Below are 18,118 nucleotides of genomic sequence, written 5' to 3'. Positions count from 1 at the left end.
AAATAATTCAGACAATATTCATAAATTTATGTTTGTTAAGCATTCATGTTTGTCTTACATGCTAAATAATTCAGACAATATTCATAAATTTATGTTTGTTAAGCATTCATGTTGGTCTTACATGCTAAATAATTCAGACAATATTCAAGAATTTATGTTTGTTAAGCATTCATGTAGGTCTTACATGCTAACTAATTCAGACAATATTCATAAATTTATGTTTGTTAAGCATTAATGTTGGTCTTACATACTAAATAATTCAGACAATATTCATGAATTTATGTTTGCTAAGCATTCATGTAGGTCTTACATGCTAAATAATTCAGACAATATTCATAAATTTATGTTTGTTAAGCATTTATGTTGCTCTTACATGTTAAATAATTCAGACAATATCCATGAATTTATGTTTGTTAAGCATTCATGTAGGTCTTACATGCTAAATAATTCAGACAATATTCATGAATTTATGTTTATTAAGCATTCATGAAGGTCTTACATGCTAAATAATTCTGACAATATTGATGAATTTATGTTAGTTAAGCATTCATGTTGGTCTTACATGCTAAATAATTCAGACAATATTCATGAATTTATGTTTATTATGCATTCATATAGGTTTTACATGCTAAATAATTAAGACAATATTCATGAATTTATGTTTGTTAAGCACTCATGTAGGTCTTACAAGCTAAATAATTCAGATGATATTCATCGATCTATATGTTTATTAAGCATTCATCTTACAAATTTTTCCATGTCCTATCTCAAATTATGTTTCCAAGAAAGCAAAACATGTGGTCTAAAGAGGTGAACAAGCATTTTCATTTTCTTAGAAGAAAAAACCCCCAAACATTATTGAATTGAACTTTTCATGATAATTAATGTTTAAAATATTTCGGAAGTATCTTGATTACAGGATTTCATTTAACATTTCTCTGGATCAGGTGTTTTTCTAAACCTTTGCTAACTTGTTAACTTAAAATTCTTTATGTTTTCAACTTAATTACTTGATAAAGTATCTACATATATCATAACCAATCATGATTTTTTTTGATGTCCCTAGTTTCTCTATTCAAATTACTCTTCACCTGGAAATATGGCTCTCATCAGAATGAACAGTTGCTAAAAGGACAAATCATAGTTATTTAAGGAATAGGTTTGATATCCATTAGTTGACATCCTTTCAGTCTGAATGGTTGTATGGTCTGAGTACCATATATATATATATATATATATATATATACACATATACATATATACATATGCGCTTTAAAGTTGGATCCAACTGCAATCAACATAAGCCCTGATCTACCACCACGCAATGCACTGCCAGATCAGGGACTATGATTTTTGTTCTACCAATTACTCCTAACAAACTGTATAGACCCAGGTCTGTCAAGACATACATTATGCGACAACATATCTGGGTTAATTTTTATAACCTGGGACAATCTAATAATACTGTTGGAATTGCTGTATATTAAAAGTGAATTACTCTCAGTTTACAATTGTTTGGTGGGTACCTTTGCCCATAGATTTCATGGGTGGTACAAGACAAAAAATGAAAGACTCAGTTAATAAAAATACCTCTGTGACACCAATAGGGCCTCTTTCCAAACAGGACCCCTTCCCTAATCCATAAATTTAGCAAATCCAAAAATTTCTTTTTTCCTAAACCTGCAAATTAAATGAATTAGCAGTACAGCTAACCTCTGACTTACATGATAGTTGTATTCCCAAGAATGGTCACATAACTCAAAACTTTTGGTTTCACTGCTTTTAATTATTTTCATGGACAAATACTGTATACAGTATATACTCGCATATAAACCAAATAATTTAGGGAAAATAAAAACCTGGAAAAATGGAGGATGGCTTATCTATGGGATTAGGTCAAAAGTTAAACTTTATTAAGTTTTCTTGTTGACTACCACTATATATTGTGTTTTAAATCAGTGAAGATGAGATCATATACTAACCTGAACCCCAGGACTGCCTGTACTGAAACTCAGTGTAAATATAACCATCCATTCGGATGGAGTATTAATAACAAGAATTTCAATATGGCTGGAGTTATTGTTCAGCTTATGTGCAGGTTATGTTAATGTTCTTTCTATTCAGTTTGGGAGGTTGGCTCATGTGCAAACTGGCTTATACTTGAGTACATAGAGCAATTAAATTAACTTTAATGCCATTCATTTTAGCCATCTATGAATCCTCATTTTTATTTTGTTTTAGACATATAATTTCATTATTATCGAGTCTTCACTGAAAAAATAAATACATATTTTTCAATGAAAATTAAAGGCAGTGAAACCAGAACCACTCTTGGGAATGTTAGTATTGTGTAAGCTGGGGTTAGCTGTATATGATTTGTTACAGTAATGACGGGCTTACCTTTCAAAGTTACAGTGAATTTACTTTCAATTTTATCTTTGGTTTTAAGTTTCTGCAGATTTTTGGGTCTTGTTTCTCTCTGAAAATAATAAAGAAGCAAGCAAAAGCATTTAGTAAAATTCTGATAATCACTTTACCTCTCATTCACTGCCATTTCTAAAATATCTGATTATTATTATTCAGCTTTTCTTTTATAAATTTATACTGTTTTTACTTGTATGCATGATGACAGGCAAATATTAAGTCTATGCCAAAATTCATTTTGCATGATCATTGAATTTTGTTTTCATACTAATATACAGTATATGTATTGCTGGGAATGGAAATTAATGTCATTATTTTTGTGAAACCTATACAGACAGACTCTGAACCAAGCTCAGCAGCATGTCTGACTTTTAGCTGGTGGTTCACAATTTAACTACCTTGCCTCAACTCAGTTTCTTAGGTCTGCAGTTACATGACACAAATAACTGATAAGAGTTCATGTTTTGTGTTGAAACAGCAAATCAAATTAATGTACAGTTATTATCTAGCATAATTATAATCTGTACACTAACAATAATGATGAAAGTAAGGTACTGAAATTATTAAGTTATGCTGATTTTCTGTTGACTTCCTCTAACTATCAAACAGAATGTAATTTTCCTTGAACCACTAGACTACATTTTGGAAGGCTGAATTAGGAAGAAGTTGGTGTGTTTAAAATCAAATTGTTATGCAAAACTGCATCATAAAGGCACAAATCAATGGCAAAAAAGTTTGACACAAGCCAGTTTCTGGCAAAGTTTTGCTTGTGCTTAATTACAGCTAACATTGGTATAAGGTGAACAGAGCCCATCTAGTGGGGACTTATAATATCAAGCAAACACTGGTATAATGTGAACAGGACCCATATAGTGGGGACTTACAATAGGACAACAGTACTGGTTTAAGGCGAATAGGGCCATCTAATGGGGACTTATAATATGACAGCAAACACTGGTATAAGGTGAACAGGGCCCATCTTGGGCAATGAATACATTTAACACTAGTATAAGGTTAACTGGTCCATCTAGTGGGGACTTATAGTATCACAACTAACACTAGTATAAGATAAACAGGGCCCATCTAGTGGGGACTTACAATATGACAACAATACATGTATAAGATGAACAGGGCCAGTCTATTGGCAACGTATAATACCACAGTTAACACTGGTATAAGATGAAGAGGCCCATCTAGAGTTGAGTCATAATAATCTATTTATACAATTTATAAACAACATATTTATCTTGTTGTAGACCTAGCAAGTGATCCAGTAAATGACAAAAGTGTTCCAGTAAATGTTGATATTAATTATAACATCATGATCTAGAAAACTGAATAGGTAAACTGAAAAATCCTTATCACATGCTTATCACTGGTTCAGTTTAGTGCCCAAAGGACAATAACATAGAATACTCAATAACATAGAATACTCCATGGAAATAACCAACACCATTAGATCAATTTGTCTTAAATTTAAAGATGATGCTTATTATTTGGAGAGCTGGTGATTTTAAGATTATTAGTTCAGTAACAGCATCGTCAGTTAGTAGAGTGTGTAGTATTATATGATTTTTTTCCAGTTGTACATACTGTACCACAGTAATTTTTCATTGTACCAATTATTCTGTATTTTCCATCAACAATGAATGTACACAGATTCCTATGTAAGCTTGTTATGAATTTAATTATATTTTAAATATCATTAAAGCTTTGTTTAAAAAATAATTCCATAATTTATTAATGATTATGTTTTTACAAAATAGTTCTATTTGTCATTACAAAAACAGTTTAAGAACCTTGAATCACTTGTATGGCATGTATCATCCATGCCATCATGGTGGCCAAAAGGGAAGTTCTGAAAGATATTCGAGCCAAATCCAAGTTTTGGAAAAATTCTGGATTAAAAAGAGGAGAAAAAAATATAATTTTCTAAAGCTATTTCTTAGTGTGTGTTAATGTGTTAAGTACATGTATTCCTTTCTAAGACAAAGAATCATCCTATGATTTTCAGGAGAGCAGTTGTTTTCTGTTTGATTTTTATATAACTTTTCTTGTCCACTAAATATTTTCTTGTTTGTTGAATCAGTGCGCTACTAGTCCTCTCTGATAAATGTTTAAATGGGTGCTGACATCCCATTCAGAGTTTCCATTTTTATTACATTAATAGCATACCTAGTAAATTATAGGCTTCAGTGTCAATACTTCCAACTTTTATTAACAAGCTCTCGATGTCAATATGTTTTCTAGTGTGTCAGCTATAGTGTAAACATAATCATTCCACTTTAGTTACAGCTTTTAGAAGGCAATGTATACAGCAATTAACATAAACATGACAATTCATCTACACAAAGATACTGACAATTTAATTGGGTGGCTGTGGTTGCAATTTTCTTTCCGGCCAAGATATTTTATACTCTTTTAATTTCAAGCTGATTAATTATTTTCTTCAAATAATGTAATGAATATAACATGGTGTTATTTTGCTATAAATCAGGGCAAGATACTTTTTCACCTATGTGAGAACTGGACATTTAAAAATAAATCTCAGGACCTTGCCCCAGGAAATTAAATTGTTGGTCCCTAATACAATTGTGATATACCATGCTATGTATCGTTGTATGCTCAGAAATACAGCAGTGCAAAATTTGTCATAACACCCAGTTCTAGTTATTAGTACACAAAGTCAACAGATAAAGCTTTCATGTCCCTAGAAAGTAAATTTGAATTAAATTTAATTAATGACCTCCCAACTACAGAAAAACACACTTTTCACCCTATCGCAGGAAAATGCTACAAGTTCAGAACAAATTATTCAATTGTAAAGTTTAACTAAATGGACAATTGTTGAAGTTTCCTGATAAAAATAAATATTCAGCATTTAAATATAAAAACTGACCACAAAAATGTATAAAAACATTTTTCTATGGGCACACATTGCTAGTGTCCGGTTAATGTATGTTAAATATTTATGGAAGTTATATTTTTAAAAAAATAATATTAGCAATAATTTTGATTTATCTTTGAATCATTTGACAAAATTCATAATGTATCAACAATTTTAGCTTTCTAATCTGGACAGCTGTGCAAAAATGCCATGAATATGCTATTTAAAAATTGTATTATGAAAGTAATATTCTTAAATGCCATAGCTTAACACCAAGTAACTGAATGTGTTTTGAGCAAAATCAAATCAAAATAACTTTTATTGAAGGCATGATTTTAATTTGCAAGTATTAACATGTGATTCATAAACATTTTCTGTGTTTTTAACTAGTTATGATGAAATTGTTAAGTAATCAACATAAAAATGTTATGGATATTATAGGCTATTCAATGACAAAAATAAAACTGAAAAAAAAAATTCAAAAAACATATACAGTGAATTTATAATGCATTTATGAGATTCCAAGATGGTATTACATCACAAAAACTTCAAACAGATGTATAATTTATGCAATTTAACTATATTTTTTTATAAAGAAGAAGTGCTGTAGTTGCTGATGTGATAGGCAGAAAATGCACTATTTGCAACTTTTGATTCATCTGCATATAGAAAAGACAATGAAAGTGTATGTTTCATTGTATTTAAAAATCTTAATAAATACCATAACTTTCATTTAAAAGTTAAATTATGACAATATATTCTATCACTTCTTTCTGTACAAGTGAAAACTTCAGTGACAGAATAAAAATCTTAGTTGCAAAATTTTTCTTGGACAGGGTGTTTTAGGCATACTCTTTATAAACAGACCATCAAACCATTGCTGTGTTATTTCTGGCATTATCAATCATCATACTATCTATATTGATTCAATATCAGTATACATGTTATACAGAATTGTACATGAGGAATATTAATGAATATAAAATAGATACGCACCACTGTGAATACTGTACCTTTACCTCAGTTAGCAAGATCAATAAGGTATAATCATGTTTTAGAGATGAATGCCACATAATTATTAAAGTAAATGTTCCTTCCCATATGAGATCACATCAATAAATCCAACCATGAATCAACAGAGATAAGATGAAATACCCTGTAGAAGCAGAGATGGTTCAAACTTGCCAAGTATATCATGGATAAAATACCAGGCCATGAGAAAAAGGTACACTGAAAATATGCTGCAATACTCATGACACCTATGTCCACATGGCATTATAACCAATGCTAAAACAAAACTGAAAATGTTTTGGAGCTTCATCAAGATGGGAAAGTGGGATAACAGTGGTGTTTGTGTTGCTACTTTGAAGAAAGATGGACTCATTTTCTGTGACAGCATCAAAGAGGCAAATATCTTTTGTTATTACCAAGGACAACATATCACACTTAACTGCTCCAGGAATGAGCTACAAACTGTCGATGCCTCAAATTACTGCTACTTAGCAAGGTGTTTTCACAACATCAAACCTCATAAACAAAAAGTCCTGACCAAATTATTTGTACATCAGCTGAAGGAAATTGCAGATAAATTGTACCCCAAGTCTTGCCAAGCCCTACCAAATCTTCCCAGAAAATGGGAAATGTTTTTATTTAGTCAGATATAACCAAAGGCAGTGGGACCTGGAACAAAAATATGAATATGATCAGATAGCCCTGTCTTATGTATTGAATTTGTCCTAGAAAGACGTTACATTACCCATGTTCCAACACCACATGGAAATTCTCGCAAGCATAAACCACGTAGCTGGGTTTCAAATGCTGTAAATGCTTGTATCGTGTGGGATGGTACCTCTACAACCTGCATTGTTTTTGTTTCTAATCTTATTTTAACGGAAACATCATTTAATTTGCGACCGTTGTCAACCTAAGAAGCCATTTTGACGCTTTATATTGCATTGTGGGAAATCCTTGCAACTAGGATAAATACGCTTTACAATGTAGCATAGCCTACGAAAACAAATAACAAAGCAATATTAATTATTTTTAATATACAAATATCTTTAAAATTTATAAAAATTATATTATTTTCATTTATGTCCCATTTTGAAAGAAAATTGATAATTCGTAAGGTGAAATATAATTAGATTCCGTTAAATAAATATCCTTCATTTGTATCTACAAGATGTCTGCGCCCCTTTGGATACGCCAATAGGTGTGACTTTAAAACGCCATATACCCTCTCTCCAGAGAGATATAAACGATTCGAGAATGGAGAGGACTAGAATAAAATCTGATGAACATCTTGAAAGGAGTGCTTCTGCTGAAAACCCTGTAAAAAAGAGAAAGAGGGAAAGGTGTTATCTATTTTTCTCATCCTTACATACATTGAAATGTAGTCGCGCGGTTTCGATTTCAGAGCCCTTAAGAACAGATCATGGAATAATTTGTAAACAATGGGCGTTTTATTAAAAGTTCATTTACACTTTGAAGCATCATTATATTTGTACCGAAATTCAAACTTAAAACTTCATGACTGCAAACATTTGTTCCGTGATAGTTTATTTACGAGAACTCGCCCCAACGTATCTGGAGAAGTCGCCCCAAATGGTTGGAAAAGTCACCGCAAAACATGTCATTCAGAAAACCTGTTTAATATTCATCTTTGAAATAAATAAATTATTTAAAAGATAGAAATGTGTACCTTAGAACGATACTGTTAGCAACAAAGATGTTGCCACATGGTGGTTACCACATTATTTGAATACACAAATTATGTATTTTATTATCTGGTATTGACTCTCCTGTACAAGGAAGCAAACTCCATACCTATGCAACTCAAGATGGTTTCGGAAGGAAAACTGAAACGAAGTCAGATCAGGAAAACAAAAGAAAAACAAGGAAGAATATTTCACTTGTGGGATAGGTTCAAAAATGAAAAACTAAGTGTGTCAATGCATTGTTGAATAAATCTTCTAGATTATATGCTGCGCCTGTATCCTAATTCTATTTTATTATGTTTGTCGTTCCAAAGTAATGATGCAAATGTCATCATGGCAAAGTGTATATTCCGTTTTGGTCATTTGGTAAACTTCAGTAAGTTCATAGATATATGTAGTGATCTCAAAATTATTGTCAAATTTGCTGAGATCCTACTTTTACTAAAACAACAGAAACATTTGATTAAAAATACAAAAAGCATGAGTTGTCATTGTTTTGAACTCAGATATAATCATTTTTGTTCTTAACCCATTTTGACAGAATCTATGTAAGTGCCTTGTGCAACTTATTTAGATTAATCGATGTTCAAATTAATGTAATTATTTTATCAAACGTACTATTAAATAGTCACAGTTATATTTGCAGAGGGTTCAGATTGTCAAATAGATTGTTGAATACCTTTTCCTTGATTGAATATGTTCAGTACATACCCAAATACTTTTTTTTAATTCTCTTAGATAATTGTATGCTTGGTACTGAATAATATGGGAAATATTGCCATTGTTTTCCATCAGTGTTCAACTCTGATAATTATACGGAAAAACTTTCAATATTGGTAGCAAAAAGTATTCGTTTTGAAATCCTTACTTTAGAGCATTGCTGAACTCTGATATTTATATTGTAAAATTATATTAACATGGGTACTGGAACAATCCTCACTTTTTTTACTCTTTTTATTCTCCATCATTGAAAAGTAAGAAATTATCAAGCAGATGAAATAACATTAAATACATGTTTACGCTTTTTCATTCAATGTTTCCAACATTAATTTATTATGCACCTTTGATTTTGTATGTAACTGCTTTGGATGAATATGTATTTTTCCTCCACACTTATGTTCAAGACTGTTTTCCACTCGTTATATAATAAACCCTTCCTTCCCATTCTGCATTCATCTTGTTTGTGTAATGTTGATAGTAGAAATATAAATCACTTATAATTGAAAGTCTGTGTGGTAATATAAGCTCATTAGATTTCTTATAACAACACACATCGGAACACCACGAGAAAAATTTTTAAACAAATTTTACAGCTAACTTTCTTGATTGATATATCTATTTTACTAACATTATTTATTAATGTGGTAATTACTCGCAAACTCGGACCAGGCTGATTCGGTACAAATTACTGACTGATTTGGCCCAGATTTCTGGCTGATTCTCCAAACTTCCAAGCTGATTTGGACCATGTGAAGTATTATTCAGTTTAGTCCAGGATTTAAATGTGACATTTAAGTTTGTTTTTAAAGATGATCTTCTCATTATGTCCCAGGTACGTCGAGCAGTTCAAATATTCATTTAAGGTAACAAAATCCCAATAATACGCATGATCATGGTGTTGTTATATACAATAAAATAACATAATTCAGTTTATTTTCCATCGGCAATTTATTAGTGAAATCTTTTTTAAAACTTCTCGTTCGACTTGAAATAGTTTGTTTTATTGAGAAATGATAAAATTGCAAATGCTGACAAAAAGGAAGAAATAAACTAAATGATGGGCATAGTACATGTGAGCTTTCAGAAACTGTCCAAATTCTGCACATTAGCCATGATGTTGAACTCGGTAGCGACCACATTTCCTAAGTAGTTGTCAATGATGCTATTTTATCGATTTCATGTACCATTTGTCAGTGGTTAGCAAATCTCAATGAAAAATCAGGTTAAATTGTTCAGTTAGAGAGATGATTCTATAACCCTTTGGCTTATTGACGGTCAGCACCAATTCAATCGATTTTGGGTTGTAAAGGTCCATGACATAAAGTCTTCTCAGGATGACTTAGGTTATTAGGTTGGAACCCTTTCATATAAAAAACTGCAGACATCACATCATGCTTACATCCACTCTATTTTCCCAAATAAAGTGCATCTAATGATTAGAAGAGCAGAGCAAAAGGGACAAATAACACTTCTTTTTTGTTAAGTACAGAAGCATAGTGGGGTAAATTCTCCAGGCACAGTGGGGCAACTTCGCCGACCACCATTGGGCGACTTCTGACACCTGGGATGAGTTCTTCCAGGGCGAGTTCTCCATAATTCATTTACGAGTACCACGTTTTGGTTTTTCTTGTTTATAACCAGACATGATTTTTCTGTTTTAAAGCTGAATTCTGCTTTTCTTCTGACTTGAATCCGATTTTTCTTGATATAATCCATTTTTTTTAATTATTATCATCTCCGATCTGGATTTTAAAAAACGGTCTGTTTGGTCCCATTCTGCAACGACCCTTGTAACCTATTCGTTCCATATATTTAGTTAGCCCATGACTCTTGTAAAGAGTATTCTGATTGGTCAATAGTTTAACTTCATCCAGTGAATCTTTGTGTAATGGAAACTAATGGCATTGGAAAGAAGAAGCGCGTTTGCAAAAAACGGTGTCCTGAGTTGTTGAGAGACCATGACATGAAAAGTTTACATAAAGGTTTAAAAAACTAATGGAAATGGGAATGGCTGGAGCGAAAAGTTGACAGAAATTGGTCAGTGTATAAGAAAACTGAAAACTAGAGGACTGGCATTTTGTGACCTATGCTCTATTTTAATCATGGTTGGAAGAGTTAATAACGGCACCTGCAAAAGAAGCTGCATACGAAAAAAATTGAAGCTCAGAAGGCATCTGGAAAAAGTGCATTTAATTACTATAAGAAGAAAGATTTCTTGTATGAGAGAACAGATGTAGCTCTCTGTCAGAATATATGAACAGCATGTCGCCAATACAAGCACCAGCTTGAAAGGAAAAAAGGTCTCATCGAACAGGAAAAAAACCAATTGCACATTGAGCCCAAAAAGGAAGGCTAAACAAATCTTTGCCAAATCTGCACAAAGAGCTCAACTGGCTGTGTCCATTGGAGAAAAAGACCAGTGAATGTGTGGGATTATTATTTGTATATAGTTGATGTACTTTGGTGTTTATTTTACAGATTTGTTATGAAAAGAGAGAAGTATAATCTATTTGCTGCAAAAAATGAGAATTTTTTGACTTAATTACGATGTGAACACTGACGTGCACATGAAATAACTTAAGTACCAATAGTATTGGAGAACAAATTCATGTGACAATGACCCCCAAACCCCTCTTTCAGATTTTCAGCTTTTTTTGTGGATTATGTCATGTCTGTATAACGTAATCTGTTTTAGAGCAGTTGATCACAGCCCCACTCATGACTGTTGTATAGATGAGAAAAGAAATGTATGATCATAGGAAATGGCAACAATGGCAAATATAACAAAAATCTTAATATGTGTCAGTATTTTTTTCTACTTAGCATCTCTGTTTTTGTTAAAGCTTCTTGGTCCTAACAACGATGCAGTTTTCTATCATTCTGAAAATCATGCAAATGGCATGTGATGCATTTATGACGGGATTAGAAAAGTTTAATGTGCCATAATATAAATATTTCTTTTGAAAAATATATTGATTTCAACATATTAGATTACTTTTTTTTCTTTATTAATTAATATAAATAATGAAAGAACAAAAAAGAAAATGTCATTAAATTCAGCAGCGAAATTGATAATTATATCATTAATGGGCTTCAACAGGGAAAACAAAATGTGAAGTGGATGGAGATAAGAAGTCACCTGATTTTATTCACTAGTCAGTCAGCATCAATCAAATTTCATCAAGGGTTTCAATTCATTGACATTATCAAAAAATAAAGTATTTTTTGAATGGGTATAAAAGTGTTATAGGCAATTTGATGTTTTTTGGTCCCTGTTATGAATAATGTGTATATTTAAGGAATTTAGACTAGCTGGAAGCATTTTCTTTAATTGTAGCAAAGCATGACATAACTGTCAAGAAAACTGAAAATTGCGTCCAGTTATATGTTATCACATGATATTAACAAATTAAAATGGCTGCTCCAAAATACATGACACTCCAAAACTGATGTCACGATGATATGATGCCGCACTACTTTATATGTAAAATATGCTCCAATGCTGTATTATCGCGGTCTCTATATTATCGCTGATAACAGGATTTCCTGATTAATTTGTAATACTAACTTTTGTTTACAGATGTAAAGCTGTGGCCAGTAAGGACTCAAATCTGTTAGCACATTTTCCTCCAGAATGTCAATATTTTTGTCAGTCTATGTTGGAAAATAATGAACATCATTTTTTTGTAAAGTGCATGTAATTCCATTGATCATCATATACAAAACTCCAGTCAGACTTACTAGACCTGCATTGACTTTAATTACAAATTATAATGTACATACCTGTAAACTTTTCAAAAGCCAAGTAGGGAGATTCAGTGAAAAACATAGGGAGATTGGGACCTAAAATTGGGAGTTTTTTTGCTGCATTTTTTAAGTCTCGTTTTCACTAAATATTGACCGATCTTCCAGGTCCAATATGGATGAAATTCTCAAAATACACACTGTTGGTCCCTTTTTTCTCCCAGGACATGTCCTCTTTCATATTCTGGTCAGCTGTGGCCAAACTGCACAATAGCTAAAGGTTATTCTTAAGTAAACAAGCAAGAAAGCCATCATGACTAATTAAAAGTTGACCCTTATCATTGCAATCTTGTGAAAAGGACTGGACCTAAAACATATTCAAAGAAACCATGTTCTGCAGTGCATGTTTTGTTGTAACTTGTGGTGCCTAAATAAGCAGTCTCAAGCTACATGTACATGTGACAACTTATTTTCCCACGTTTTATATCCCTTTTTTATTCTCAACTCGAAAGTCATTTAACAGTGTTTAGTAAATAACATATTTATTAAGAATAATTTTTGTAGGGCACATAAGTTGCTTGGTATGTTTCTCCATTCCTTTTTTTAATTTAATGATGGTAGTTAACGTTTGTATATATGGTACAGTAATGACAGGTGTTCACTTGTGTAAGTTTCTTTGGTGGGAATGGAGATGCTACAGCATCACGGTGATCATTCTTGGGATTGAAGCTAATTGCTGACAATTTTATTGTTGTGGTTTATTGTTTGTTGTGGTTTATTTTCTGATTTTAGTATTGTTGTAAGGTTAGAACATTCGTAAATTGAATTAAATAATGTTTAAACTTAACATTCTGTTTACTGAAGAAAAATATAATAATCAGGAGTTTTATGCACAAATCAGGAGGTAGTCATGGAACGACCCCAGAGCTTTTTTTTCTCCCATTGGGAGAGTTGACAAGTATGGTTTAATTAGTGTCTGGCCATGTGGCCTAGTGATGATGGATCTTTTAATTACAACAAGAACAATTTATTTATTCAGGTTTTAATTGCCAGTGGAATATAATAGTGCCCTTGTTGTGTTTACTTAACCCATTACCTCATACAAGCACCATTGGATGCCTCTGTGCCATTCGCATACAAGCGCCTTTGGACGCCTCTACCTAATTCGCATAATTGCACCTTTGGATGCCTCTACGTGATATGCATACAAGCGCCTTTTAACGCCTGCTCTAAACATCAGCCATTTTTAGTGGGTTTTCATAGTGCCATCTTCGGGGAAAACCCCCTATTAGATGCCTCATTTATTGCTGTGAATGACCATTACGTCAGATGACATGGTCACTTTTTATGCTCTTTTCGAAATCTGCTATTTAAAGTAACTGGGTCATATTCTCCACTCTCTAAAATGGAGGTCGCAGATTTTGTTCAGTACTTTTCATTATCAGAATCACAACTATCAAAGCTCCAATAACTTAGGTAAAGGCTCTGATGTAGGTAGCAATTAGTTTTTATAAATTATCAAATTCAGATGATTTAGTGATGTAGACGCAGACAAAGAACTTGTTAATTTTAAGTATGAGAAATGGCAGCTACGGTTGGTCACGCAGCTTCACTGACTTTACGGTGATTGCACAGGCACTTGATTCTGGGGAAACTAGTGTGTACACTCACCATATGGTGAGTGTACACATTAGTTTCCCCAGAATCAGGTGCCTGTGGGTGAATGAGTTCTCTCAAGATTTTAAAGCACATAAAAAATTCTTCTGTGAAAAATAATTACACAGCTATAATGATCGGACTTTACTCTAAAAAATTTCCATACATAATAGATGTGTACCAATAATGTAAAATGGTTAAAATTGCTGTTAAACGTAACATACCCTACACTGCTTAACAGTTAACAGGCAGGCAGGCTTATGTGTATGGAGTCAAATAGGTAACAGGTGTTCTGTTTATAGCGCACTGCACTGGGTAACTTTGCTACATGTGTATCAAAGGGCTAAAAAGCCATACACTCTATGAGGTAAAGGGTTAAGGGATAACACAATTGTCAGGTAACTGAACAATGAAGATAACAATCACTGTATAACCTTTCTCTCTCTCTCTCTCTCTCTCTCATGTAGACATTAACTGAAACAAATATCTAAAATTGCAATTAACATTATGATCTGATATGACCTGGATCATCTTCATACATTTTTTTGGCATAGACATAAATTTACACATTCCCCTCACATACACATTAATTTATCATGTATATGAGTACTTAAAAAATCCAGTGTAATTTGGTTGAAACCATCAGACAGAGCAATGTTATGTTTATTTTTTTTTTATATTGGTGCTATTAGGTTGCCAAGTATTATGTGTCACAAAAACCTTGTGTAGGTCGGAAACTCTTTATTTTTCGTACACAGTCAGTACTCCAAAATAATAATACATGTATATTTTTTACATATAACTTTTCATATTCTGAAAAGGAAAATACTTTTTTCATGTATGAAAAAATACAAGAAATATTGTCAGCTAGACTTGAATTTGAGGGAGAAGTGACTTCTTTCGGACAGAACATGGAAAAGTGAGCGTTCAGCAGGTAGAAGTGGACATGAAGCAACATATATATATATATATATATATATATATATATATATATATATATATATATATATATATATATATATATATATATATATATATATATATATATATAAGTATGTTCTCTTATTTGATTTGGGGGCCCCACATGGCCATTGGTCTAGAGGTTACCGTTATGGATCACTGCCATCTCACATGTGTCTGCGTGGGTTTGAGTCTTGGATTCAGCCAATGTGGATATGTGAGAAAGCATGCCAGTAGCTTCTCGTGGGTTGGTGGTTCTTTCAAGGGCTTTCACAGGTTCTTCCTCGACCATTAATACTGGCCACCATGTATAGCCTATTGTGTGCTGAAAACTGGCATTAAACCCTATAAGAACAATAGCAACTTATTTGAATTATGCCTTCTATTTCCCAATAGTCATATTTGCATTTAACATTGGATTTAAGCAATGCATTATTTATGACTTTAAAAGAGAATAATAGAAACTATATTGTAACAAAATTTAACTGAGTAACCAGATTACATTATTGTAATTGAAAGTTAGTAAAAAGGCTTTATCAACTACCCTTAATCATCTTTTAAATTTTCTTTAATTCTTTCTCAATAATGGCACTTTCAGAAATTTCTAAACTTGTTTGAAACAACCCCTGTACCATCTACATGAAGGCAAATGCACACTTGTCTTTGGATCATCCTGTTAGTCCTCATTTCCTTGTTATGGATAAAACATACCGTAACTATTCATACATAGCACGCTAAAATGCATAAAATTACAGACATGGCTCCTTTATAGTTGGTATATGAATTAAACCCTTCTTTCCAACTGAAACAACACAAATGTGAGTGCATCTATTTTTAGAAGGAGGGGTTTTCGTAATGTAATCACTCACGTTATATAGCTTCATTACAACAGTCTACTGATAGGATTGCAAATTTATGGTTTATTTATTTATCTACTTACATGTAGTAATTTTAGGCATTAGTTAAATAGTATCTGCTTCGCTGCTTTTTTGTATTTTCACAAATACGAGTCAAGTCTGAAAACAATTTTGACCTTACTAGCATTGTCCCATATGGTTCTGACCTACATAATTGCATTATAAAGTTAAATCTTAAATAACATAATACCCAGGCTTTGCTTTATTTGAATTGTATATTTTTCTCATTATATTTGCCCGATGCTTTACGAAAACAGATAATCTAATAAACTGGCACTTCCTAGACATAGCAGTGTCTGCCATTATTTCCCCGTTACTAGTTCACTTACAGTTTCACACTAATTTTATGATGAAATAGTGTACAAGAGGCAGTTAAAATATCCAGATCACTAATTCTGATCTTAAAACACAAATTGCTATTTACATACTATTGTTAAAGTTTCGAAACACAAGTTTTGTATGTTTTATCATCAAGGGATAACATGCAGAAATTGGGCAGTGGCAGTTGCTAGCTTACTCAGGAAAGGGTTAATGGATAATTGTTATAAAAACACATGCCTGTGAATGTGCAAGAGTTTGTCAGCGTAATTTATACCAAAATTAGGCTTAGCAGCTGATGGCTTAGTCCTACAATGTAAGACCTCAGCCTTGATATTTTTGTTTTGGATTTCTAAAACATAAATAACATGTGATACGTCTTATATTGTAGGGCTACTGATGGTTTGAATACATTTCGCTACAACACAACACTAGAACTAACCTGGCTAAGACAAAGGGGGCATCTAAAACAGTATTATCAGTCAATATACCTTTAAAAAAGTCACAGGGCAATGTCGTTTTTGCTTTCCTAACAAAATAAGGCGAAGTTTACATTTTTGAGGCAACTTAGTTGCCCACTTCGCCTGGACAGCGTGACCCCTGTGTGTGTATATATATATATATATAGACAGATGCATAAAACTTTCAGCAAAAAAGATTATATCTTGCAAAAAATACTGGGTATTTATGAGCCAGAAACTGATGTTGAATAAAAATGTTATCTGACTGGTGGTGGGACGAGAGATTGTCAGTTGAGTGTGTTGCCAAGATAGATTTGTCTATATACTATAACTTAAAAAATTGTTTAACTACAAACTTTTTGTCTAAGTTCCTTATGTAAATACTATTTTTTGATAGCTCTACTGGTCATTGTTATGTTTAGCTTATAGGATGGCCTCTTGTCTGTCATCCGATGTCTATCCTTCCACTTAGCACAAGGTTGTTAGCAGTACTCATTCTAAACTACATTGATGATTACCATAAAACTGCACACACACATTCATACATTGCTATAGTTGGTTCTAAGTGAAAATAGTACAGTGTACTGCTCAGATATCCAATATTTCCACCACAGCAGCCATCTTGAAAATATTGCTTTAGCTACTTCTCCAGAATGGATGATGATATTAGCATGGGGTTTTCACTAAAAAAGACTCCTTATGATATATAATTGGTCTTAAATGAAAATGGTGCTTATTTATTGTCCAATATAGCTTCCAAGGCAGCCATATTGAAAATCTTGGTATTGCTACTCCTTCAAATGGAAGTCAGATCTATATGGGCTTTTCGTCTGAAGACCTTCCAATTTGGCTGCCACGGCAGCCATCTTGAAAATATTATCAGTGTTTTTTTCTAGATGGAAAGTCATATTGGTATGTTTTCACCAGAAGTCTTATGATGTCTAGTTGGTCTTAAATGAAAAGGATTCTGTATGGACATCCAGTATTGCCACAGAAGTAGTCATCTTGTCATCACTACTTTACCTGAGTAGAAGGTCTTATCAGGATATCGTTTTTTAATGAATGACATTTTATGATGTCTGGTTTCTCCTAAAAGATTTTTTTTTTGCCAATCTGAAATCCAATATGATCACCACAGCAGCCATCCTTAAAATCCTTTTGATGCTTCTCATTCTGAACGGAAAATGTGTGGGGTTTTCACTAGAAGGCTAGTTATGATGTAAGTTGATCGTAAATAAAAATTAATTAAATATCCAGAAGACTTCTTATGATATCATGTTGGTACTAAATGAAAATGGTGCTGCTCTGACACAG

At 32.6% G+C, this 18,118-nt stretch overlaps 2 protein-coding genes across 6 annotated transcripts in view; one reads left to right on the top strand and one right to left on the bottom strand.

Annotated features, from left to right (window-relative positions):
• Nucleotides 1–7,271, bottom strand: part of LOC149776977 (leucine-rich repeat-containing protein 43-like) — an 80,085-nt gene extending 72,814 nt beyond the window's left edge. For 3 of the 5 annotated variants that reach the window (XM_089941707.1, XM_089941709.1, XM_089941710.1), the window contains exons 1-2: nucleotides 7,068–7,271; nucleotides 2,401–2,479 (exon numbers count right to left, since the gene is read on the bottom strand). In XM_089941707.1, coding sequence (XP_089797833.1) covers nucleotides 2,401–2,479; nucleotides 7,068–7,175 — 187 coding nt within the window. In that variant the 5' untranslated portion in view covers nucleotides 7,176–7,271. The remainder of the gene's footprint in view (nucleotides 1–2,400; nucleotides 2,480–7,067) is intronic. The other 2 variants (XM_089941706.1, XM_089941708.1) reach the window with 1 other exon arrangement.
• A 214-nt stretch (nucleotides 7,272–7,485) lies between these two features.
• Nucleotides 7,486–18,118, top strand: part of LOC149776976 (uncharacterized) — a 29,020-nt gene continuing 18,387 nt past the window's right edge. Inside the window, exon 1 of the mRNA XM_089941704.1 lies at nucleotides 7,486–7,665. Coding sequence (XP_089797830.1) covers nucleotides 7,580–7,665 — 86 coding nt within the window. The 5' untranslated portion in view covers nucleotides 7,486–7,579. The remainder of the gene's footprint in view (nucleotides 7,666–18,118) is intronic.

Source organism: Sinohyriopsis cumingii, chromosome 18 (assembly GCF_028554795.1).
Source record: "Sinohyriopsis cumingii isolate HCF-2022 chromosome 18, ASM2855479v2, whole genome shotgun sequence".
Lineage (NCBI taxonomy): Eukaryota > Metazoa > Mollusca > Bivalvia > Unionida > Unionidae > Sinohyriopsis > Sinohyriopsis cumingii.
Note: the sequence above shows the minus strand (reverse complement) of the source record. Positions and strands in the feature narration are given on the sequence as shown.